The 26,941-nt window shown below is 31.8% G+C and overlaps 1 protein-coding gene across 1 annotated transcript; it reads left to right on the forward strand.

Annotated features, from left to right (window-relative positions):
- The first annotated feature begins 2,949 nt into the window (after positions 1-2,949).
- On the forward strand, positions 2,950-25,857 carry LOC140452152 (uncharacterized). Its single transcript, XM_072546243.1, has 2 exons — positions 2,950-3,241; positions 24,160-25,857. The coding sequence occupies exon 2, from the start codon at positions 24,170-24,172 to the stop codon at positions 25,154-25,156; it is 987 nt and encodes a 328-aa protein (XP_072402344.1). The 5' UTR covers positions 2,950-3,241; positions 24,160-24,169; the 3' UTR covers positions 25,157-25,857.
- The last annotated feature ends 1,084 nt before the right edge of the window (positions 25,858-26,941 follow it).

Below are 26,941 nucleotides of genomic sequence, written 5' to 3' on the forward strand. Positions count from 1 at the left end.
AATGAACCAACAAAAAGAATAATTGAAGAGAAAAAGCAACTATACAGAAAATGACTGACTACAAACTGATGAAGTTTATAGGGAATATAGAAAAAAAGATAGACAAGTGAAAAAACAATTTAAACAACAAAATAATGAAGAATTGGAAAAAACCAGCTTAAATATTGAAACATACATAGGAGGTACAAGAACTAAGGAGTCATGGAAAGTACTGAGAGAATTGAAACAAAACTCAAAAGAAAAAATTAAATTGGAAAATAAACAGGACAAAGAATGGAAGGACTATTACAAGGAACTGTTAACAGAACAAAGACCACAATTCATTGGAAAAAAACAGAAAACAAGAAATAAAAATATCAGATACGAAAATGAGAATGGCCATAAAAGCAATCAAAAATAAGAAAGCACCGGGACCTGGAGGCATCTCACCTGAGCTTATAAAGTAAGGCTCAAACAAATTACACCGGATGATAAAGTGGATATTTCAGAAAGCGATAAATGGAGAGCAGCTCCCAAAGGAATGGACGTAGGCATATATGACATCTATATTTAATATAGGAGATAGAAAACGATGCGAAAACTACAGAGAAATAAGCGTAATATCATCAATAGGAAGACTATATGGGAATATACTGCGAGAAAAGATACAGCAAGCAATAAAAGGCAAAATCTGGGAGGATCAGGCAGGCTTCACGGCAGGAAGATCATGCATAGACCACATATACACACTGGAACAACTGTTCGTAAAGAAAAAAGCAAAAAATAGAGATATATATTTGGCATTTGTGGACCTGAGAAAGACGTATTACTCTGTACCAAGGTCAGAACTATGGGAGGCAATGTACAAATTAGAAATACAGACGGAACTCATAGAAGCTACAAAAGCTCTGTATAAAGAAAATAAAGTGTCCATTAAAATGGGAACAAGAATCATAGGAGACTTCACCACAACAAAAAGGCTCCTGCAGGGTTGTTCCACATCTCCAACCCTATTCAAAATATACTTAGAGAAACCTTGACTACATGGAAAAAAAATGCGAAGGAATGGGAGTACCGGTACGAAACGAATACCTATATACGTTAAGCTTTGCAGACGATCAAGTAGTGATTGCACAAGACCAAGAAGCCCTCAGTTACATGATGAAGAAACTACATGAAGAACATACCAAGGCGGGCCTAGATATTAACCTCGCAAAAACAGTACCTATCTATAAGTGAAGAAGATTTAGAAGATCTACAAATTAACAATAACGGAAGAAAGTAAACAAAGATTAGGACAAACAAGAACAGCAATCCGACAACTTAATTCAGTATGGTGAGATAGACACCTAAATATGAAGACAAAAACACAGATTTATAAAACATTAGGGCGAAGTATTATGACATATGGGGCTGAGAATTGGATTATAAACAAGAAAAACAGCCAGTAAGACAGTAGCAACAGAGATGGAATGCCTGCGAAGATGCTGCAGATTATCAAGAATGGATAAGAGAAGTAATAACGAAATAAAGCAAAGAACATCAATAGAAACAGACATACTAACATATATAGAACAAAAAACACTAAAGTGGTATGGACATGTAAAAAGAACTAGCGACAGCAGATGTATAAAAAGAATAACCAAATGGAGCCCCATAGGCAGGGGGAAAAGAGGACACCCCCAAGATCCTGGAGGAACGAAGTAGACGACGCCGTGAGTAGATCATGCCTAAACGATGGAGAATGGGACAACAGAGAGAGATGGAAACGTTTGAGCGAGAGAAGACAGTGAATACTGTAGAATCCCTGAATATATTTATACATATATATATATATATATATATATATATATATATATATATATATATATATAGATATATTTATATATATATATATATATATATATATATATATATATATATATATATATGTATTTTGTATTGCCACATGATAAAAACATAAAAATAAAAAATTTTCTTTAAAAAATAAAAAAATGTTTAGGGTGCACCACCCTTACCTCTTAGGGGTATAAAAAATAGAGAACAACCTATTCTCAGACCTACAGAATACATATGTAAAATTTTATCAAAATCGGTCCAGCCGTTTCAGAGAAGGAAGGTTTCACATGGGAACAACATGCGGTGTTTCCAAGCGGTCACCAATCCAAGTACCAACTGCAACCGACACTCCTTGACTTCAGTGATCGAACGAGAACCTGGATATTTAGTGTGGTATAACTGTTACCCAATCTATCTATACTGGCATTTATTTTGTTAATCCCAGCTTCCTTTGTTAATCATAGTATGACGCCATCTATTAGTTATATTGCGATTTAAAATGAGAGATAAACAGTTTTTGAAGTCTTTCCGTAAAATTTTTTAAAAATTATCTTTTACACAAACCTTCTCCTGATAATAACAAACACAACAACAAAAAATTATTTAATTTGGTGCAGTCGTTCTGAAGTGAAGCCCTACAAACATTTCGGTCATTCATTTTTATTAATATAGATTGTTTTCGCGAAATTTATCAAAAGCAATTGTTAAATACCTGTATCAAAGAGTGTCACGAAAAAGGCTTTTTATTTGCGAATTTCTCTGGTCTAATAACCAAAAAATACAACTGCATATTAATGTAACTATATCTACCTAGAATTTCCACGTTATTTAGTATGTATACATATAGATAAATCCTCAAAAATTGCCTAATGGAACTTTATTTATAGCCTATCATTGGAAATTAATATTAATGAATGTATTCTAATTTTTTTGTACTGCGGTATATCTTATTATTATAATTTTATCTGTAATAATAAAACATATATATATATATATATATATATATATATATATATATATATATATATATATATATATGGTGATAATTTTTCAAGATATTGGTATAAAATTTAACAATAAATGGGTATTCATATCAAAAGTGATTTATTTGGTACCGCTGTAAGTAAAAATCTTCCTGACAAAACATGTCCATACTCTGGGGATGGAATATTATATCAAAGACAAACTGTACTAGGCAATAGTTGTCACTAACATTTAAAATTAACGTATTAACGTATTTGATTGTCTCTTGGGTGTAATAAGCACATGGTATAAACTGATACTCATGAACAGACAGAATTTTATCGAAAACGAAATGTGTGTATCAATCATTACGAGCATTTAGTACTGGCTGTTTGATGTGCTGACTGTTGTGGTCAACAATTTAGTTTGTGCATTATAATTTGGACATTAATTACTTATTGTAAGTACAGATTTATAATTTTAATTTCTAGTTTGGGGAGTTTTAAAGAGATGCATTTTCCTAATATCATTTTAAATCTTTTTATTTATGTAGATATATATTTATAAATACTGTAGAAATTTTGAAGTAAATGGAACATTTGCACAATTTTTAAATATTTTATTACACATTTTTAAGTATAAGATTGACTTAAATGATGTCAGTATTTTTGAGATGCCTATCTAGGACAACTTTATTTGAAAATACTTCTTGTGATTAAGGATATGATATCAACTTTTAATATAAGAGTCTATATCGGAAGAGTAAAGATAGCTTATTGTTGGCCTTTATCAACACCTCTCATCACATGTAATAACGTCAGCAAAATATTGTTGTCAGTAATTAAATTTAGTCTTGAATAAAACAAGGAAAAAATCGTATCCAATATGTATCTTCTAATATCCCTCTGCATTTTAAAATTTGCTAGATCTAGTGCCTCAAGACTGCACCAGACACAAAAATAAAACTAGATGACTTTGTTGATCACTAAAAGTCTTGAACAAAGAGGATAGACAGCACCAGATAGCGGCTGGAGCTGATCTAGAACTGTAAATTGATTCACTTCATTCGCAAAGTACCTGGAAAGCACCCAATTAACTTTCAGGTATAAATAAACGTCATAGACGTCAGTGACAGGAGTGACTTATTACAGATTTTCGTAGGGCAAAGATCTTTCTCTACGGATATCAGTTTCTTGCAAACCACACAAGTCAAACTGTCAAAATCTGTTAATTATAAATGGATCTGGAGAAATAAGGATGCCAACAAACAACAACGAGCAAACTCCCGTTTCCTAGGCCCAGAAGTCTTTTGTGGACTAACCAAAAGGATCATTTAGGATTTCACTGGCTTAATAACAATCTTAAAAACTTAAAAAAGATAAAAATTAGCAGCAGGTCTTCTCAATGGACACTACAAAAACTGTCGTTTGTGAGAAAATAAGAAGCAGAACATATAGTGTGTCATTGCATAGCATTATTTTGTAGATGGCTTTAGTTACTAAAAGGTATGGTTACTTTCACCCGCTTAGAAAGACCCTTTCCTATTATTACCTTTTTAAGCTGATTTGATAAAACAAAACTTTCACTGTAGGTAATTAAATTCTAGTCTATTTTACAAAGGAATGTATAATAACATAATTTGTTTTGTTTTGTCAAATCACTGTCACATGTTATACACTTTTTTTTTAAATTTATTTTTATTTTGTTTTTGAAATTCATTGTACTACCATGCAGGTTTACGTTCATTTCTAATTTTCGCCCATTCTTAGCGAAGAGGTTTCACTAAAATGAAGATTTTCGCCTTCACAAAATACCTCATAACTACAATCTTTTTCTTATTGTTGGTTGTTTGATTTGAGCTTAAATAGGGAAAATATTAATGTATTAATTATTTTAATATTCTAAATACACTTTAGAAGTATATTTGTGTACTGTTAATTATAATTTGTTTATTTAGTTCTTCTTTAAAGCCATCATAGAATGTTATTTTACTGTTACATATCTCTAATTATCATCTTTTTTATTTGTTTTTTTTTTCATATTTTCTCTCTATTCTCAATCTGCATTTTATATTAATAACCAAGCGTTTGTTTTTTAATATGTGGTTTATCTCCAAAAAAATTTTTGCAAAACCTATGTTTTTTCAATGCCGTAGATAATAATTCCAAACGAAAATTATTATCAACTGTTTGAATCCAACGATGTATATACCCATAGACAAAATAGTATGTTTTAGAAATAGTATTTGTTTATATGGATATAAAGTAAAAAATGCAGAAATATAATTTAGAAAGCCCATGGTTTATTCTTTTATATTTCTATTCTTTTTAATTCTTTCCTGTTTGCTGATTTATTTTTCCAATTTAGGGTTTAAAGTTCTTCTATGTCTTTTCAACATTTTTTTTCCTGATTTTTGGTCTACCTTTATTCTTCTCTCCTCTTATTTCTCTCGTTAGCATTGGGTACCTTTTGGGTAGTCTTGTGTCATCTTGTTATCCTTTGGACATGTCCCAACCATCTCAGTCTTTGTGATTCTATGATCCCTGCGATATTCGGTTTTCCATACATCTTCTCTAGAGCCGTATTTGGCCTTTTTACCCACATTCCATTCCATTCCTCCAAATATTTTACTGAGGACTTTTTTTCCACACTCGGAGCTTGACTTGTTCGGATTTGTTCATCATCCATGTTTCACGGGTATATAATGCTATGGGTCGCTGTCTTATAATATGCTTATCTTAGGCCTTCTAGTCATGTTTTTACTTCTCAATTACTTGTTTAGAGCAAATACACAACGATTACCAGCCATAATTCTCACTTGGATTTCTTTTTTCATATTTGGTCTTCTAATGAATGTCTCTCCTAGGTATTAGAATCTTTCTACTTCTTGGATATTATATGTTTTTCCTTTTCTCCTTGTGAATGTCGCTTCTAGGCATTGGAACCTTTCTACTTCTTGGAATGTATATATTTTTTTCTGTGATTATTGTCAGGTGTTGTCCTTGTATGTATTCTTGTTCTGTCCATTCCGTATATTTGGTATTTTCTTCATTTACGTATAACCGTTTATTTCTAGCTGTCGCTTTTAGTCCTTTTAGTATTTTTTTTAATTCTTGTTTACTTCTGGCTATGTGGCTATGTACTTGGGCACAATGTGGTTACAGTCCGTTCGTTTGGTATGTGTTCTTGTTAACATATTTCTTTCAGCAACTTTTCCAAATGCTTAATTAGTACCTACTGGTCCTACATATGTGAACATTTCAGCTGTTACTTCATCCTTTCCTGGGTTCATATTTTTCTTTAGTTTCTCGATTATTTTTTTATTTCTTTTTCATTATGTGGTATGTCCTCTAGTCGTTCTTGATCGGTATTTTCCTATAGTTCTTCTTTTTCTTTTCATATTCAGTTGTGGATATTTCATTTAGAAGCTCTTTGAATTATTGTTTCCATTTGTTCAGTACTTTCACGCCACTTACTAAATTTCTTCCATTTTTGCTTTTTTAGTGGACAGGTTTTCTTTGGTAATTTCTCTATTCTAAAATTTAGAGATTCTTGTAGAGGCATCTTTAGACAAAACAATATTCTTACAATTCCTGGTCTGTATATATTTTCGTGTATAATGTATTTACATAGCAAAATTTATGAATTTAATAAATTTCAATTTAACCATGTTTATTCAACAAGATTCAGAGACAATCACTTTATGCTTCCACAACATCGTTCTGTTTTGTTGGAAGGTAGCACACATTATGCAGCCATAAGATTCTTTAACAAATTACCAATAGATATACGAATGAATTTACATCAGCCAAACTTTCGGAGGTGTATACATCAATACATTTGTGAGCTTTTAAGATGTATGTCTGTAACTTTGACTTGTCTTATACATGTACTTTGTATAATGTCGCATGTGATCAATAAATTTGACTTGACTTGACTTGACTTCCCAATCATATTTTGTTCCTGAAACGATACGGTTGATTTATTACTAATTATTTCTACAAATTGATGATTCAAATATCCTTTACTCGAAAATTTTACTACTTCATCAGTAATTAATTTTTTCGCAAAATTGCTAGAAATATATTTTAGATACTTTAAGTGTATTATAAGATTTTTATTAAGCAAAATATCTTTTGAGCGTTTTGTGGTGAGGTTAGAATAGTTAGTCGGATCACGACGTATGATACATCATTGGAAAGAAAAGTGGGTAGCGAATATCTTGAGATAGAAAAAACACACATCGTCGCATTGCCAAAAGAAGATTACATCATATCTTCGTTGTTATTGGTTCGATTGGAGTGTGTAATGCGGTAAACTAAAGCGCAGGATATAACGAATATATTAAGATAAAAACAAACAAAGCGACTAACAAAAAGGCAATATACAGTATCTTCATAGTTAATGAACGTATAACGACATACGAGATATCAAAGGACGTTATGGATGAAAGTGATTAACTATAAAGACCTTGTCTATTCCTGTAGACAAAGCATTTCACAAAAAGTTATAATTATCTGCATGATATTTCTATTTGGTTTATTACTTCTGATGTTTTTTTATTTGTTTCCGTTGATCTTTTGTACCCTATCGTTTTATTTATATTTCCACACATTCTCTTTTAGTATTCGTTTTTCTCGAGCATTATTCTTTGCTTCACTTATTATCTAATGGTGACATTTTATTCTCATTTTCCTGGGGTTCTGTCGTTAAGCTATTTATGAAACGTGTTTTTTTCCTTTTAATCATCTCTTCTAGGTCGGCACTGTATTTCTACAAATATGTATTCTTGTGTTGTTCAATACCCAGCACTTGACGCTTTGTTTATTTTTTCCTTTGTTGATACATTTCTGTTGAAGTCGATTCTTCGTTCATCTGTGCATATTTTGTAGCCTATTCTGATATAGTGTTCGAATACTAAATTATTGTAGAAGTACTAATTTCGTATTTTCAATTGTTTGCATCTCATCGTCTCTCTTGATATTGTCTATTTCTCGTTTTCCCGTATATATGAAGTTTCCTAGTACTTATCGTTGGTTAGTTACACATTTTGCTTATCTGTTTACTCGTACATCTTGTATTATCGTTTTTCTAGCTTCCTATTACCATTATTAAATCAATAATTAATCTTTGGCTTCTACTACGTTGTTCCTATGTGTATCTATGCATGTTTTTGTACTGAAATCTTGTGTTGGTTATAGCCAAATCGTATTGTCGACATATTTTAATTAGTCCATTTCTATTGTCATTTCTAATTTCGTCTTCTGCGAATCCTCTTACTACCTATATCGTCATCTTCCTTTCCTACGTGGCTGTTTTCTTTTTGTCTTATGATCGCATTGTCATCCATTGAATATATTCCAACAATTATTATTGTTAGTTGTCCAAATATGTTCATCCTAAGTTCCATTATTTGTTCATTTATTTGCTGGTAATCTTGTAGGTGTGTTATTTTTATTAATATTGATACTCCTTTTAAAGCTCTTTCATATTTGTGAACCCCACTTCATATGTGCATATATTTCACTATAATTTTCCCTCCTTTTTTGTTATACTTAAGACTATTATATATGTGCCTAGTCTTTGGATTTCTGTGTGTATTTTATTTTGATTTGCTGTGATTCCTTGTATATTCCACGTTCCTATTTTCATTCTTTTTCCACGCCCAAGTATATTCTTGTTTCCGTCCAAATTCCGAGGCTGTGGATTAGATTGTTTTTTGCATAATGATTTTTTCTGAGTGTCGGAAACGTACTCTTTAGTACATATCTAACATAATTTTCACATGCTCTTGAGGAAAGCCTTCTTGTTTAAGGCTAACCACTGAACTTCTCCAGCGTTTACAAGATTGTTTAGTACAATATAACAGCTTACTTAAATAGGTGTTTATTTATTATCTACCTTACTTGAAACAGTACTGTAGTACTCTAATATACAATGCATTAAATATTGTTTAATGATTACATATAATTGTTATTCTTAGAATCCGTAACTGTAAAACCGGAAAATCCATAACCTAAAACAACTTTATTATTTTTATTTATAATTCATTATTATTATTGCTGTTTGTACATCAATTTTCTTCTTAATGAATTATTTCTACTAAATATTTACCATACATCAGCAAATACTTATTAAAACATTATATAATGTGTTTTTATAAAATTCATATGGTTAAACGGAATTAATATAGTGTGTTCAAAGTTACTAATATTTTAAATGCTGATAGAGTTACAAAAATATTTTAATATCAAAGTTTTTCGAATCTATCAAAATCTAAATAAATGAATCAGAGATATATTTGGTACGCCATTACTTGTATATAAACCAAAATAACATAAAGATATATTTTTCTTGAAATAGTATTTACTAGAACTAGAAATAACCGCTTCTCTGCTTTAACATCGTCCTTTAATTTAATTTCTAGTTATCTTCTTTCTTCTTTTTGTTAGTAGTTATGATTGTAAAAGTATTTTTGTCTGGCGTATGTTTATTTCTAGACCAATCACCTTGGCCGCTCTTTCCAATTTTGAATATGTTTCTGCAGTCTCCTACACTTTAAGGGATATATTATTATTGGCATCAGCAAGTTCAGCTGTCTTATAACGTATGCATGATTAAACAGTGTTAGAACCAGCCCATCGCCTTGTTTTTGAACTTGCACTGTTTCAAAGCTTTCAGTAAATTCATTTTTTATGCAGACCGTTGCTGTTGTTGAGTCTACCCTTCTTTTTACTATCGGATATATCTTCACGGATGTGGAAGCTATCCAAGATGATATATAACTGGCTTCTTTCTATTGAGTCATAAGCATGTTTAAAATCCGAATATACGATGAAGATCAATATCGTATTCTCACGATTTAATTAGAATTTGTTTTAGAACGAAGAACTCACCTTTTGTCGACCTCCGTGCCGAAAGCCGGTTTGATATTCCCCGATAATATTTTCACTTACGGTTTAAGCAGCCTTTTGAGGATGATTGTAAATATTTTATAAGCTGAGCACAAGACGGTTATTCCACTATAATTTTCACGTTAAGCGTGTCCGCTTTTTGTAGATTGGGCAAATATTTAGCGTTTTCTATTCCGTAGAATTTTTTTTTCCATATCTTATAGTTATGACTGTGTCTCTAAATGTTCTTCTTAGAGTGCCCTCTTCATTTCTAAAGGTCACCAACAATTCTGACAAATCTATTTCTATCGTGTGTAGTTCTCAAAAAAGATTGAATATCAAGACCCGTCACTTTCGGATGTTTTTCAACCTTGAACATTTTCTCCATCAACAACCCATATTGTCTTCCCCAGTACACATGTTCTAGATAACCAGTTTTGCACTTCTTGATAATGTTAAGAAGTTCTCTGCCATGGCCCATTTTACGCAATGCTCCCTCGCTAGTGACATGGTATTTTCAGGAGTCTTCTAAAAACCCACATCTCGAAGGCCTCCAACCTTCTCATAGCACTTAGATTTATTTTCCATGCCTCTGTCTCATAAAAAAGTATAATATATGTATGTTTTTACGAATCAATACCTAGTATCTAGTTTATGAGATGTATTAGTCAAAAGGTCTTCCATTTTAAAGAATACACATCTTAAGTATTTACTTCAAGCTCGTATTTCAACCTCTGGCGTCAATCTACGTCTTGGGTTATCCATGAGCCAAGGTATTTACATTTGTTTTTGTCTTGTATGAGAGTGATATATATTTGAATGTTAGTTTGCATATTTGGAAGTTTGCTTATTACGATTGCTTTTGTTTTACTGGTTTTGATTTTAAGACTAACGAATTCTTCTTTTTCTATTGCGTCTATGAGCTGTTGAAGCCCTTCTGGGGTATCCGCCAGGGTGAAAATATCATCGGCATATCTTATGTTGATGATCAGCTGTTGCAATACAGATTTTTAATAAAACTGATATCTCATTGATTTAACCCTTTTCTAGTAGGTAGGTAAATAAGTTAGGTGTGTTTTACTTTATCAAACGCCTATCATAGTCAATGAAATACATATAAACTTTTTTTGTTTAATCTCTTCATTTTTATAATAGCACTCTAATACTAAAAAGAGCCTCTCTAGTCCCCAACCCTTGACGGAACTCGAACTGATTGTCGCTTAAGTTTTGTTCGCATTTTATGTATATACGTTGGGAAATAACTTTTAAGATAATGATAATTTCTTATGTAAAATTATCATCGGACGGTGTCTGCGGCAGCCTTGTGGGCCATCACTAGATGTGTTCCGTTGCATGTTTTGGCGGTGGAAAGAAAAGAGCTCTATGAGAGAAGAGGCGCAAACCTTACTATGGCCGAAAGAAGACAGGAAAGGGAAAGGTCAATTGAAAGATGGCAAGAAGAATGGAACAACACGGAGGATTTAGCACATTGGACGAAAATGCTGATGCCGAACAAAAGAAATTGGGTGGACTGTGGCCACAGCCGACTGGATTATTTCCTGACGTAGGTGCTCACAGAACAAAATTGTTTTAGGGCCTACCTGTCTAGGTTCGGAAAGGTTTTTTCGTCCTTAGTAAGATGGTTTATGCGCATTTCTGGTTTCCTCAGTTTGATTGGTGTTGTATCATCTACTGCACAAATCGCGCGATGTAGAGTAGATGTCTTAGCCTGCACCTGAAAATAAGTTCTTAAATTAGTAATGTGTTTTTCTAGTTGCTCACTTATATCCATAAGTCCTCGTCCTCCTAAATACCGCGGTAATATCGTTCTTTTTACTGCACTTCGAGGATCGTGTTTTTGTGCCTTTGTGAGGTGTGTTCGTACTTTTCGTTTTTGCAAAAATTTTCAATTGTGTGTATATATATATATATATATATATATATATATATATATATATATATACTAACAACAAAGTTTATTAGGGTTGCAGTCAGAAAATTGGCCGGGATGTTAATGAAACACTCTTATGACTTTTTGTCTAGCTTTCGGAATGGTTTTATTCCTTTTTCAAGACATAGTCGTTGAGATTATTTATAAAAGCATAGACACTCAACATTAATAACACACACATAAAATATAAAATAGTGGACAAAATACATTTTAAAATCTATCTCTCAATATTTAAAGTCTCTCATCTATTTTAATATATAAAAACTATTTTTATGTTTAAAATTTTAAAAAAATTATTACTGTAAATACAAAAACACTTAATTATTCTAAATAAATACGTGACATTATTTTGACAAAATTCTTTTAAATGTCAATTGATAAATTGTTGTTTGTGTTATTATTACATTTATCTAGTAGTAACAAATAGGAGAACATTTCATTTAGATGGCCAATATCCGTTTTATGATTCATTGTATTATTCTTTTGGCAAATGTAGGCCATTTCAAGAAAAAGTCTTTTGGTGATGTTACTTTCCTGTTCTACTACTTTAATGTTATTATAATCTATCTGATGTCCATTTTTAAATACATGTTCACCCAATGCAGTTTTTTCAGGATGCAGTCTATTATCTGACTTGTGGGATGTAATGCGATCTTTAAGGCATCTTGATGTTTGACCATAGTATACTTGTTCACATGATCCGCACGGTATACAGTAAACAACATCTGTTAAAGACAAGAGTGCGGATTGGTCTTTAAGTTTAGAAAAAACTTTGTTAACTGTTAGTACCGTTTTATGTGCAATTTTGATATTATTAATTGATGAAAAAATTCTACTTAGTTTCTGTCCAATGTCTTTAATGTATGGAAGAGATACATATCTAATTGTAGTTTGTTGTGGTAAAGGATCTACAGGTCCAATTCTATCTTGTGATACAGACAGATTTTCTTCGTTTCTTAAATGACTAGTTAAATTTTGTGGAGTGTTAAATAAAATTTTCTTTAGTAGTATACTTGGGTATGAGTTTTTAATGAATAGGTTATATACTATATATATATTATTAATATCATACCCAAGTATACTACTAAAGAAAATTTTATTTAACACTCCACAAAATTTAACTAGTCATTTAAGAAACGAAGAAAATCTGTCTGTATCACAAGATAGAATTGGACCTGTAGATCCTTTACCACAACAAACTACAATTAGATATGTATCTCTTCCATACATTAAAGACATTGGACAGAAACTAAGTAGAATTTTTTCATCAATTAATAATATCAAAATTGCACATAAAACGGTACTAACAGTTAACAAAGTTTTTTCTAAACTTAAAGACCAATCCGCACTCTTGTCTTTAACAGATGTTGTTTACTGTATACCGTGCGGATCATGTGAACAAGTATACTGTGGTCAAACATCAAGATGCCTTAAAGATCGCATTACATCCCACAAGTCAGATAATAGACTGCATCCTGAAAAAACTGCATTGGGTGAACATGTATTTAAAAATGGACATCAGATAGATTATAATAACATTAAAGTAGTAGAACAGGAAAGTAACATCACCAAAAGACTTTTTCTTGAAATGGCCTACATTTGCCAAAAGAATAATACAATGAATCATAAAACGGATATTGGCCATCTAAATGAAATGTTCTCCTATTTGTTACTACTAGATAAATGTAATAATAACACAAACAACAATTTATCAATTGACATTTAAAAGAATTTTGTCAAAATAATGTCACGTATTTATTTAGAATAATTAAGTGTTTTTGTATTTACAGTAATAATTTTTTTAAAATTTTAAACATAAAAATAGTTTTTATATATTAAAATAGATGAGAGACCATGATAAATTTTATCAATATTATAATAGATCTTTGTTGATACAACCTCGTTAAGTTTATAAGTAGAAACAATTTTTAATTAATTATACCAACACCAACAATTTCTTAATCACATTTGTAGCTCCCTGATGAAGGACATAACCAATGTCCGAAAGCTTGGAATAAAAATTTAAAAGAGTACACATTTCATTTTTATTGCTGCAAACCCACTATTTAACGTTTACTTCCTTACGTTGTCAGCAAATACTTCTGGTTCATTATATATATATATATATATATATATATATATATATATATATATATATTATGATCTACTTTGACTCTATTGATGTTTATAAATATAATCTACTTCAATTAATTATTTCATTAATTAAACAAATCAAAACATAAATAAAATATAAATCTCAGGGCTGAATGATCCTATCAATACTTACTTTTGTGTCTTCAAATATTTCTCAGTGGTTTCCTTATAGAGATAGACAAAAGAGAATCAAAATAATACACATATGGATTTCAATTAGAAATTATAAAAATCGTTTATTTTATCAAAACGGAAATTGATATTCAATATTGCAAATTTTATTTATTCTCCTATCCTAAAGAATAGAAATAACCCATTTTGTAACACACGTTTTAAACACTTTGTAAACTTTTTATTATAATTAATGTTTCATTTTATTTCCGTTTTAGTATAATTGTAGAAATTTAGGGTACGAATATTTAATATTTTATAGCTTGGACTTGGAATGAATTTTATATAATATAGACCTACATTTGTCTACACAACTGTGTATCTAAGCCTTATAATCTACATAAATGTTTAATCGGTTATAGAATCGAATGTTAAGATGATATGATATCTATTCTACTAACAACTAAGTAAAACCAAATATCTGTATACAGTGTGTCCGTAAAGTATGTAATAAATTCGATATTTCCTAAATGAAAAGCCGTTTTTAAAAAATCTAAAACACGTCGATTTTTAAGTTTAATGTTCTACATTTTAGAATAAAACTTCATTATACAAGGTGATACAGATTGAAGTGATGACGTCATCGGCTCTTTTTTTAAATGTAACACCCTATATTTTATGACATTTTTAGATCGATAAAAATGAGCTGATTCCAAAAAAGTATAATACTGAGGTTCTAACGGATATAATTTTAAATATATGCGCTTAGAAAATTAATTTTTATTGATTTCTAATATTAATAAATTATAAATAAATTATAATAAATAACTTGAAAGTAATCCAGTAATTAATATATGAGTTTACCTTAAATGTTCGAATTGTAGCCCTTGTTATATTTGACAGTAACTCAAACGTTGTACAAATTCTTGTAGAACCTTGTTTATGGTTTCTTGAGAAATATTGTTTATTTCTTCACGAATTCTTGTATAAAACGAAACCTGCAAATATTGAAGACTTAAAAGTCTTCAATATTTGCAGGTTTCGTTTTATAAACAACATTCGTCAAATTACCCTACATAAAATAATTCAAAGGATTGAGGTCTGGCGACCTCGCTGGCCATTCAATATGTCCACGTCTTACAATCCACCTATTCGGAAAAATTTCGTTTGGGTACCTTCTAACATCTGCAGCATACTGCGGAGGCACACCATCCTGTTTCAACCATAAACTTTCATCAAAACCTCCAGGATTAATTCTACTGGGGAATAAATGAACTAAAGTAGGTACGAGATACCCTCTTAAAAAAGTGGGGTCCGATGATTCTATTTCTTACAATGCCAGCTCATACGTTTACCTTTTGCGGGTATTGTGTATGATGTTTTCGCATCCAGTTGGGGTTTTCTTTTGACCAGTATCTAAAATTCTGACGGTTGACCTCGTCATTTAATGTGAATGTAGCCTCATCAGAAAAAATAATATTTTGAACCAAGAGAGGGTTTCAGTGGCAGTTATCCATCATTGTTTCACAAAATTGTATTCTTTTATCTGGATCATCATCATCATCATCATCACTGGCTCGACAACCCTTTTTGGGTCTTGGCCTGTTCCAGGATTCTTCTCCATTCTGATCTGTTTCGTGCTTTTTTTCTCCAGTTTTTTATTTTTAAGGTTGTTATATCATTTTCTATTTGTTCTAAGTATCTCAGTTTCGGTCTTCCTCTTGTTCTTTTTCCTACTGGCATCTGTTTGAATATTTTGTTTGGAATTTCGCCTTCTTCCATTCTTTCTACATGTCCTATCCAACGCAGCCGTCCTATTTTAATGAATGTGATAATATGCGGATCCTGGTATATTTTGTATAGTTCAGAGTTGTATCGTCTTCGCCATATTCCGTTTTCTTTTGTGCCCTTATATATGTGTCGCAAGATTTTTCTTTCGAAGGTGGCTAACAACGTTTCCTCTCTTTTAGTGAATGTCCAGGTTTCTGAGCCATATGTGAGTACCGGTCTTATTAGGGTTTTATATATTTGGCATTTTGTCTTTCTTGCGACGTTATCTGATCTTAGGTGTCTAATTAAGCCATGGTAACATTTATTTGCAATAAATATTCGCCTCTTCACTTTCTCCGTAACGTTATCAGACGTGACTAGGGATCCCAAGTATATAAAGTTTTTTACCCCTCTATGTTGTATTCTCCTATTGTTATATTTTGTGGCTGCCTTATTTCTGCGTTATTACTTAGCTGCATATATTTTGTTTTGTTCTGATTGATTTTAAGACCACTATTTTGTGCAGCTCGTTCTATTTGGTTGTATGCCTCTATCATTTCTCTTCTTGATCTTGCGATTATGTCAACATCATCTGCAAATGCTAGTATTTGCACGCTTTTATTAATGATTGTTCCAGGATCATCCTCATTTAATTCCTGTACAAGTGTGCATCTAAAGGGGTGCCATTTTTCAAGTTTTATTACTTTGTGTACCGTTGTCTTGCAAACATCGAGATCACGACTAACTTCTAATGTAGAACATCTAATGTTGTATCATAATTTACAGAGGGACGACCTGATTTGCGTGCATTTTCAACCGTACCAGTTTCTCTAAATTTCTTTTCAATCTTACTTACTGTTGACTGCGTTATGGGTCTTTCTGGATATTTATCATTAAATAAATTACAGACTTCCATCTGAGTTCGCGATTTGTCTCCATACTCAATCATCATGAGTATTTCAATTCTTTGCTTGACCCTCAAATTCATTTCTACTTCAAATTAATTCTAAGCAATAATACAGAACATTCACGAATTAATATAATTATTGTACTACTTAATTGTTATTGAACGTTACTAAAAATAATTACATTTCACTAAAAACTAGTAGTAGGTTACTTTTTGGGATTGATAATAAATAATTTATTTTCTAAGCGCATATCTTCCAAATTATATCCATTAGACCCAAGTATTATACTTTTTGGAATCAGCTAATTTTTATCTATCTAAAAATTTCATAAAATATAGGGTGTTACATTTAAAAAAAGAGCCGATGACGTCATCATCTTAATGTGTATCTTTTTTTATAATGAAATTTTGTTGTAGAATGTAGAACAATAAACTTAAAAATCGACGTGTTTTAGATTTTTTTAAAAAGACTTTGCATTTAGGAAATATCGAATTTATTCCATACTTTACGGATACACTGTATAATATAAAACTGTCTACCTAAAATAGCTCTAATCTAAAATGATTCTTAATTTTTTAATAATCCCTTGATAACGATATCTGTCCAGCTAGATTTAAATGCTCCAAGACGCTATTTTGGTCATATTACGAAAGATATGTAGTTAGTTGACAAGATATAATAAATTATCCTTCAAATTTTCAAGACCAAACAATCGTTAAAAATTATTTATGAAACCGTTTAAAATTAATCTCAACAAGCCTTGCAAATAATATTTTATTATAAATTGATAATAATTAGATTTATATGAATACTAATAACATTACCAATAACTTTTTAAAAATACCAGGGGCAGTCGTGAAGTATTAAATGTGGTCTTCCAATTATCTTCTTCTTATAATGTCTTTTCAATGCAAATCAAACTACTTAATGGACTACAAGCTCATAAAAGATTTTTAATGAACCATTTGCTCCAGCATGAATCACATATAAAACAAATACTACAATATGTAATAACAGCTTTAGAAACTATACCGTTAATTCTTATCGGTACAGGTGAGTCACAGATAAGATAAACTAACTGTTCAAGGAGGGGGGGACTTTTTGGCCAAATATATTTGTACGGCATTTATAACTTCTGTAAGCAATACAAAAATAATGACCTGCGACCTAACACCGTAGAAAAATATCGGTACTAGGAGGAAGGAAAACTTTTTATTTTTAAAAAATTGTTTCCCCATTTTCGACAAATTGACACAGTAAGGCATTCATACACAAAGTTTCTTATCGGTATATAGATTAATTTTGTGCAACGCCGCCGTAGATTTCGGCTGAAACAGGGGTGATAAATCTAAGGCGCAACTTTTAACTTGAACCCCCATGCTTTGAGTACCAATAAGAATTGGCGGCATAGTTTCTATTGCCGTCAATATTGCATATAAGTTGTCATGTATCATTGATTTATATGTGATTTATATTGGATCAAATGACCCCCCAAAAATATCCCATGGGCTTGTAGTTTACCATCATCATCAACCTGTATGCGTCCACTGCTGACGACACATTGGTCAAAGGTTTTCCTTTTGAGGCATATGGGTAGGTCCAATTTAAATACATAGTTTAATTTAGCAAACGCTGCCTGGGCTATGTCACGTCCTATTTGACGCGGGAGCACACATATCTGTGTGAAAAATCATGAGATAAATCAGTACAAAATAAGGTTAGAAGCTTATGGGGGATTTAAAATAAAACCTATGGGTATTATTACACTTAAATGTTTATTTAAAGGGAACATATTTCAACTAGAATTTGTTATAGTTAAAGATAACCTTACGCCAATTTTAGGTTTAAAGTCATGTTTAGATTTGGATTTGATGCAAAGAGTAGATAACATAGATTTAAATTAATTACTATTTAAATGGGAATAAGCTACAATTAAAAGTTAAAATACGTTTATTGACGTTTCAATTTCCACTTCGGAAATAAAAAAACTTCCAAAGAGAGATAAAAAAATCAACTGTTAGATTTAGAAAAACGTGGCATTATATCTAAATTTTAGGGTCCTACAGAGTGATTGAGCAATTTGGTTATAGTTGAAAAACCTGATAAAACCTTAAGAATTTGTTTGGATCCTAGAGATTTAAACAAAGCACCTAAAAAGAAATATTGTTTAATACCTACTATTGAAGAGATATGCAGTAAGTTAAAAAACAAATGTTATATTTCCGTTTAGACTTTAAAGAGGGATTCTATCAAGTTCAGCTTGATGAGAGGTCCAGTAGAGTTTGTGCATTTGGAACTCCTTTTGGAATTTGGAAATTTCATAGACTTCCATTTGGACTAAAAATTGCTCCTAAAATTTTTACTTAGAATAAAACTTTTTTTACTAAAACTTAGAAAACTTTGGTGATATCGATGGATGTCTCAACTATTTTGATGATCTTTTAATATTTGCAGATAGTCTTAAAGAACATGATATAATCCTTAATGAAGTATTAGAACGTACTAGAAATATTGGAGTAAAATTTAATCCTAATAAGAATACAGTATAGAATGTCTGAAGTAAAATATTTGGGAAATACATTCGATAGAAATGGTATGAGACCTGATTTATATAAAGTTATGATAAGTTATTATAAAGCTATTATAAATTTGAAAGAACCCAATAATAAAAAAGAGTTGCAAAGAATACTGGGCATGATCAATTACCATCGCAATTTTATACCAAATTTATCGGATGTATCAGCCCCATTAAGAGAATTGTTAAAAAAGAATAGAGTTTGGATGTGGACTAGAAGTCACACACACTCATTTAATTTAATAAAAAAGTTAATTTGCTCACCACCAGTTCTTGCAAATTTTGATGAAAATATTCCAATAATAATTCAAACAGATTCAAGTAAAAAAGGTGTTGGATGTGTATTATTACAAAATCTTGAATCTGTATCTTTTGCTTCTAGATCTTTAACCGATTGTGAAACCAAATTTAGCCAGATTGAAAAGGAACTAAATGCAATCCTATTTTCTTGTACTAAATTTTATAATTATATTTATGGTAGAGAAGTTATGGTTTTCACAGATCATAAGCCCTTGATTTCGATAATGAAAAAAGGCATGGCAGAAGTAGACTCCTAGACTACAACTTATGAAGGTCAAATTATTAAAATATGACTTAACTGTAGAATATAAGCCAGGCAAGGAAATGCTGATAGCTGATTTGTTGTCTCAAAATTTTTTGAAGGAAAAGGTAGAGGATGGTGCTTTTGTAACGGAAATAGTACATACATTAAATATAACAGAAGAAAGGAGAGAGGAATTTATAGCTGAACCTAAACAGGATAAGAAGCTACAAATAATTAGAGATTTTTGTGAAAAAGGGCGGCCATCATGTGCATCGAGGGCACCTTACATAGTAAAAGATTATTTTAATATTTGTACATTTGACATGACGTTTACTCATTAAATGATTTGATGTTTTGTAGGGACAGAGTTTTCGTTCCGGATTCTTTGCGGCATAGGATGTTAAAGTTGCTTCATGAAACACACTTTGGGGTTACAAAAACACAGCAAAGAGCGAGAAAGGTATTGTTCTGGCCAAATATGAATAAGAACATAGTGTATTTGGTTATAAATTGTGTTGATGGTGAGAAATATCAGATAAATAATGTTAGAGAGCCGTTAATACTAAGAGAAATTCCAGAACTACCATTCCAAATGCTAGCGGCTGATATTTGTGAATTTGGTGGAGCATCTTATTTAATTGTAATGGATTATCTCACAAAGTAGATTGAAATTGTTCCGTTGCAGTCCAAAACGTCCCAGTCAATAATAAATTCGCCTGAGACTATGTTTGCCACTCATGGAATTCCTTTGGAAGTCGTATTTGATAATATGCCTTTTGGCTCCAAGGAATGTCAAAAATTCTCTAAGGAATGGAACTTTTAATTTGTGACATCTAGCCCTAGATATCCTAGAGCAAATGGGCAGGCAGAACGAGCGGTCCAGATAGCTAAAAATATTTTCAGGAAGTTTGAAGATCTTCAGTTAGCCTTATTAGAATATAGAAACACACCACAATTAGGTTCAGACAAATCCCCAGCACAACTCTTGAATAGTCGTAGACTTAGAGGCAAACTTCTAGTTTTACATAAAAAATATTTACCAGAACAAGTAGACCTAAAAAATGAAAAGAATAAATTGGATAATAAAAGAAACTTGTACAAGCACTACTATGATAGAAATACAGCTACAAAAGAAGAATTAAATGTAGAGGATAATGTGGTTAGAAGAGAAGATGAGCAATGGAAACCTGCTGTGGTTAGACGAGGTTTACAAGAGATCATATGTTGTTGAGAAAGAAAATGGGACACTTGTAAGAAGAAACAGCTATTACTTAACACCATCTAATTATATGCCTAAACATCATATTAACTAAGCAGATGATTTTGATCACAATCAAAATGACAAACCTTCAACATCAACGGCCTATGAGAGTGAAATACCGAATCAGTTTCCTATCAGAAGTAAAAGATTAATTAAACCCCCATCTAGATATAATGATTTTGAGATGTACTAGTTTTGCAATCAGTATTGGTATTAGTTTTTATTTTAGAATGTTTTTATTCTTAGTTCATTGTTGCAATTTCTATGTTTTATTTGAAGGAAAAGATGTCATGAGACAGAATAGCTCATTAATGTAAAGTCCTGATAGAACTATGACATGGGACATGCGGCACAAGATCTCATGGCATAGATAGAGGTTAAGCACTTTAGATTAGGTGATGATGACACTGTATTACTGAAAGTAATAATAATAAAGATGTACAACAGTCCGTATTAAACATTATTACAAATACATTCGTTAAATTTTTAATATTTTGCATCCAGTCACATCAGTGACGTGCGATGCGTAACTATGTAGATACCCGTAAAATATATATGTTTTTTACACGTCATTATATATTTTATATATATATATATATATATATATATATATATATATAATAACGGATTTATTACGGCTGTCGCCGCTTCTCCGCCCCCAATTTCCATCTTTTTCTGTCATATGCAGTTGCCTCTTCTAAGTCTCTTGCCGCCATTGCTTCATCAATATCGTTGCGCCAACTTCTCCGTGGTCGTCCTCTCTTTCTTCTTTCAGGAGGGATCCATTCCAGTACTCTCCTAGGCCATCTGTACTCTGGCATTCTTTTAACATGTCCGAACCAGATTAATTGTTTTCTTTCTATGTCATCATTGATATTTCTCTCCATTTTCATTTCGTTTCTTATTGGTTCGTTTCTAACTCTCTCCAGTTTCGATCTACCGCAGCTTCGTCTCAGATAATCCATTTCTGTTGTCATAAGTTTGTTTTTATTAGCTTTGGTGACGTCCCATACTTCCGAAACCGTAAAGTGTAATACTTTGAACTATACTACCGTAAATGTGTTTTTTGGTTTCTCGTCGAATTGTTTTTTGCCAGAGAAGAGAGTTTAAGGCACGGGTCGCTGCTCTGCCCTTGTTTATTCTTTCCCTGATTTCATCTGCGCTATTTCCCTTCTTGTTGAAAATGACCCCCAAATATTTGCAGGATTGCACGCCTTTGATTTTGTCGTCTTCCAAGACTAGGTCACATATTTCATCTGTTCCCACTGAGAAATATTCACATTTTGGCATATTCATGTTTAGACCTGCCACCTCATATTCTTCTTGCAGTTTTCTTACCATATAGCTAAGATCGTAGCTGTCTTCGGCAATTACTACCTGGTCATCCGCAAAGAAAAGTGTATATAGCTTGTTTTCTTCCACCGTTATTCCCATGTTTCTACATTTTTTTACCCATTTCACTAAGGATCTGTCCAAATAGATTTTAAATAAGGTGGGTGACAGACAGCAGCCTTGTCGTAGTCCTTTTGTTGTTTGAAAAGGAGAGGTGATTTCTTGTCCCATTTTAATTCTCGCAAAGTTTTGTTCGTAATATTTTTGAGTGGCGTTAATAAGAATTGGGTTTATTTTCAAGTTACCCATTTCTATCCATAGTTGGGAGATCGGTACACTGTCATATGCTTTTTCAAATCTATTAAAGCTATATGAGTTTCTCTATTTCTCTGCACTCGTTTTTCCATTGCAATTTTTAATGTGAAGATATTATCCATAGTGGAGCGTCCGGCCCTAAATCCCGCTTGTTCTTCGGGTTGTTTGTCTTTGATATCATTTTCTATCAGGTTTCGTAGTACTTTTGAGTATAGTCGGCCTATAGTAGCAATCACTGCGATCCCTCTATAGTTTTTAGGATCCATCTTTGTGCCTTTCTTGTGTATTGGAGAGATATACGATTGTCTCCATTCTTCTGGAACTTCTTCTCCGTTTAAGCATCTTTCGAATAATTTTCGGATCATCTCAAACAGTTTTGATGATCCATATCTAATCAACTCTGGATGTATTCCGCCTGGGCCTGGAGATTTTTTTAATTTCATTCCCTTAACTGCTTCATTCACTTGTTCTATTGATATTTCGATTCTTCCTTCTACTTCCACTTGTTTATTTGTCTGTTTAAACCTTTCTCTTCTCTCTGTTAATAAGTTCTCAAAATGCTCTACCCATGTGTTCTCTGGTATTCTATTTATTATGACTTGGTTTTTTGTCGTTGTTCTCATCGTTTTTATAGTTCTCCAGGCTTCAGAGCTCTTTGTCCCTCCTATATGGTTGTCTAGGTAATGGCATTTTTGTCCCCATGTACTATTTTTCTTTTTAACCACTTCTCGTTTGACTTCTTTATTCAAGTTTTTATATTGTTGTTTTGTACGTTCGTCTCCCTGTTGTAATAACTGTAGATATACTTCCTTCTTTCTTTTTTTTTTTTATTCATTATATATTATATATTTTATTCAAATGTAAATAACAAGGACAATAAATAGTTATTGTACATGTATATGTACCAAAAGATTTTTTTTCGTACACCGCTAATATTCCGGAAACAAGAGTCGGCCATTGTTACTAGCTACTTTGGACGCAAGTATTTATTTACAGGTTCCATCCTTAGTATATTATATCGATGGTGCTTTATATACACTTGAAAAATATAAACAATGGAGTTAGTAATTTGTATGAATGTGAAGTTGGTGCTATGGCTGGAACTATTACAACAGTTTAATGCTTAAATATACTGTGGCTATTACCAACATCGTTCGTTAAACTTGTTTACTAATTCTGTTGACTGTAAAACATATTTTTTCTAAAATTTGGTTTAATTTTTAACCTTTGATTAATTGAACAGACGTTTAAACTGTTACTGCAAAACTGGTCCTATAACTATTCTATTTTCCAATGGTTTATTCAATCACACTCAAATAAAGGCAGGGATAATTCAGAAGTCATATATTTTTGTATTATACATCTTACCAACTAAAATGTGTATTCAAGGCCAACAAAATTACGAAAACTAAATATTTATATGTTGTATAAAATAATAAATAATTAACTCTATCTACTTATCACATTTGTGCACTATGCCATCCTTATATAATTATTTAACTTGATCTTATTTTAATAGGAATAGTTGTTATATATAAATTTTTTGATAATGGTCATTTTGTAGGTCTGGGAAGATGGCAACTGTTCAAAGGGAAACTTGTACTCTAGAAGCAAATGTACTAGAAAATACTTTAGAGTTTTCACTACTTGATCTCTTCGTTCCTTTAGAGAATATGGAATCTTCAAACTGCAGTAAATATTATGATGAAGTTCAAAAAAAGGAATATCCATTTCTCAACGGTGACGACAAGTTCTTAGACAGTATCATTAAAGATATATTTAATAACGACGACCACCTATTAGAAGAATCTATAGCCGATGATAATTTTTCTCAATTTGACGATCTCAGACTCTTTGATTCAAGCAGCATATCGGTATTAGGAGTAAATCTGGATTTACATTCCAACGACGCTATAACTAAAACCAGAGAATTAGATTTATTTGACGATTGTATTAACCTCGATCTTGATCTAGAAATAACGAATTCTAGAGTTAACGATGTGCTTCCCCTGCCGTTCGAAATAAATATGGAGAATAACGTTTCTGAACCTTTGGGTATCTTCGAAATGTTTCCACACATGAACGACGAGAGAAATAGAAGACGACGGAACCTTCTCTATGAAACCACGTGTAAAAAGACCCCCAAAGATCCTCCAAGTGAAGATAAACACTTTATCCAGAGTTCACATGCTTTAATCACCCACGACTACACTCAGAAAAGAGAAGAAGATAAATATTTCTCATGCCCCATTGCTAACTGTGAAAAAGTATACGCCAAAGCATCTCATCTTAAAGCCCATCTCAGGAGACACTCCGGCGAGAAACCGTTTATCTGCAACTGGTTGAACTGCACTTGGAGATTTTCCAGATCCGATGAACTCGCTAGGCATAAACGTTCTCACTCAGGAGTTAAACCTTACAAATGCGAACTTTGTGAAAAGGCTTTTGCAAGATCTGACCATCTATCTAAACACAAAAAAGTCCATAAGAAAAAAATGAGTCAATATGGAACATACCACATAAGAAAACGTGCAAGATATAGTGTGTTAGGGGAGATATAAAGACTTTTTGTACTGAATACACTTAAGTGACTTTTTCAAATATATTGCAGGACAAAAAATCCAGACACCTTCATATTTTTTATTTTGGCTCTAATAATATTGCAAAAAACTAAAAAAATACCAGTGAGGTAAATTGGTTTCTGAACATTTCGCTTAAAACTTATAAAATAATTTTTAATTAATTACAAATATTTTGGTTAAATTTTGAAAGCCTTCAGTTTAAGTTCTAGACTTAGTAAGTAGTCGAGGAAATTAAGCAATGCAGCTTCGAAAATCGGCGCAGTAAGACGGATTGAGATGCTGTTTGGTGCATTCGATTCCTAAGAGTGTCAGGAAAGTTTGTGAATTAATGTGATAATGAACAACTGAAAAATTTCATTTGTGCATAAAAAATGCATTTTCCCGAGAGGCAAATTTAAAAAATTTTAACTCGGCAAATATTGAATAAAATGTCGCTGAACACGAATATCATATTGGCAAAAGTCACCGGGCACTGGGTACCAACGATCTAGGTTCAAAAATTATGTTTACTGGAATTTAATTTTTTTTTAAATTGACCTCCTTTTTATAGTAAAGTTGGTAGCACTGCTTTTAAAAAAATTGGCTTTTTAAGCTACTTCAGGCAAGGAGCTCTTTACCTACTCTCACTGTATACAGCAATAGTAAAACGGTCACGTGCATATTTTATCGCATTTATTTTTATATTGTTAAATTTATTTACTAAATAAAACAACTGATATAAAAGTTGTATAAATTTAAGTAAGCACTTGATTTAATTACATTAAAGAATATTTAAAAATGGTTTTTGCATATTAAACTTTTTACGTGCAAAATAAATAAAACATACGAATTTTTCAATTGTGCGCTTAATTACCGACAGAGCATTCCATTGTGATTTGATAAATAATAAATTATTATTTGTTTTGTTTACTTTTTTAAATAAATTAGTTATCAAATTTTTATTGCATTCCTCGTATTCGCTGAAATAATATTGGTGTTCAGCAACCTCGAAAACATCCGAGAAACGAGTTTCGAACGATTTTGTATGGAATCTGAAAAAAACTTCTGGAGACGAGGCGAGTGCGATGAATCCCTGGGTACCAGGTACCTCGGAGACCTTCACCGACATAATATTCGTGTTCAGCGATCTCTAAAATCCCGAGAAAAAAATTTTGAATGATCTCATATGGAATCCACCGAAAACTCCCAGAGAAGAGGTAGATACCATCCGTCTTGGGCACCAGATACATCTGAAACCTTCTTTGACATGATATTCGTGTTCAGTGACCCTGAAAACTCTCAAATAGCAAAATTGGACTTATTTTATTTAATAGTTGCCGAGTTAAAATTTTTTTAATTTGCAATTCTGGAAAATGCGTTTTCCAAATGCAATTTTTCATTTCTTCATGATCGCATTGTTGACAAATTTCTTGACGCTCCCACAAATCGAATGTACAAAGCTGCATCTCAATCGGTCTTACTGCTCGGATTTTCGAAGCTTGAGCAGGTTTTTGTGCTTCATTGCCTCAACTAAAAGAATTTAACCCATTAATTCCCAAATTATTATATTTTTCACATTTAAAAGTTTTAATTATACATAATTATCGGTAATATTGTTCTTAATATGGAAATCTTCATGAAAAATTGTTTTAGTTATTTGCATTTTTAAATTTTGACCCGTCCTATAAATGGATTACTGGGCGTTAGTGTTATCGCAATTGCAAGTAGGTATGAATGAGTTAAAAAAATTTATGGGAATAACACTTTTATAGAATGTTATAGTAC

The sequence above is a fragment of the Diabrotica undecimpunctata genome, chromosome 10, assembly GCF_040954645.1.
Source record: "Diabrotica undecimpunctata isolate CICGRU chromosome 10, icDiaUnde3, whole genome shotgun sequence".
NCBI lineage: Eukaryota > Metazoa > Arthropoda > Insecta > Coleoptera > Chrysomelidae > Diabrotica > Diabrotica undecimpunctata.

Excerpts from the sequence above, each read along its gene's own strand:
- LOC140452152 (XM_072546243.1), top strand. The coding sequence starts at position 24,170 with ATGGCAACTGTTCAAAGGGAAACTTGTACTCTAGAAGCAAATGTACTA.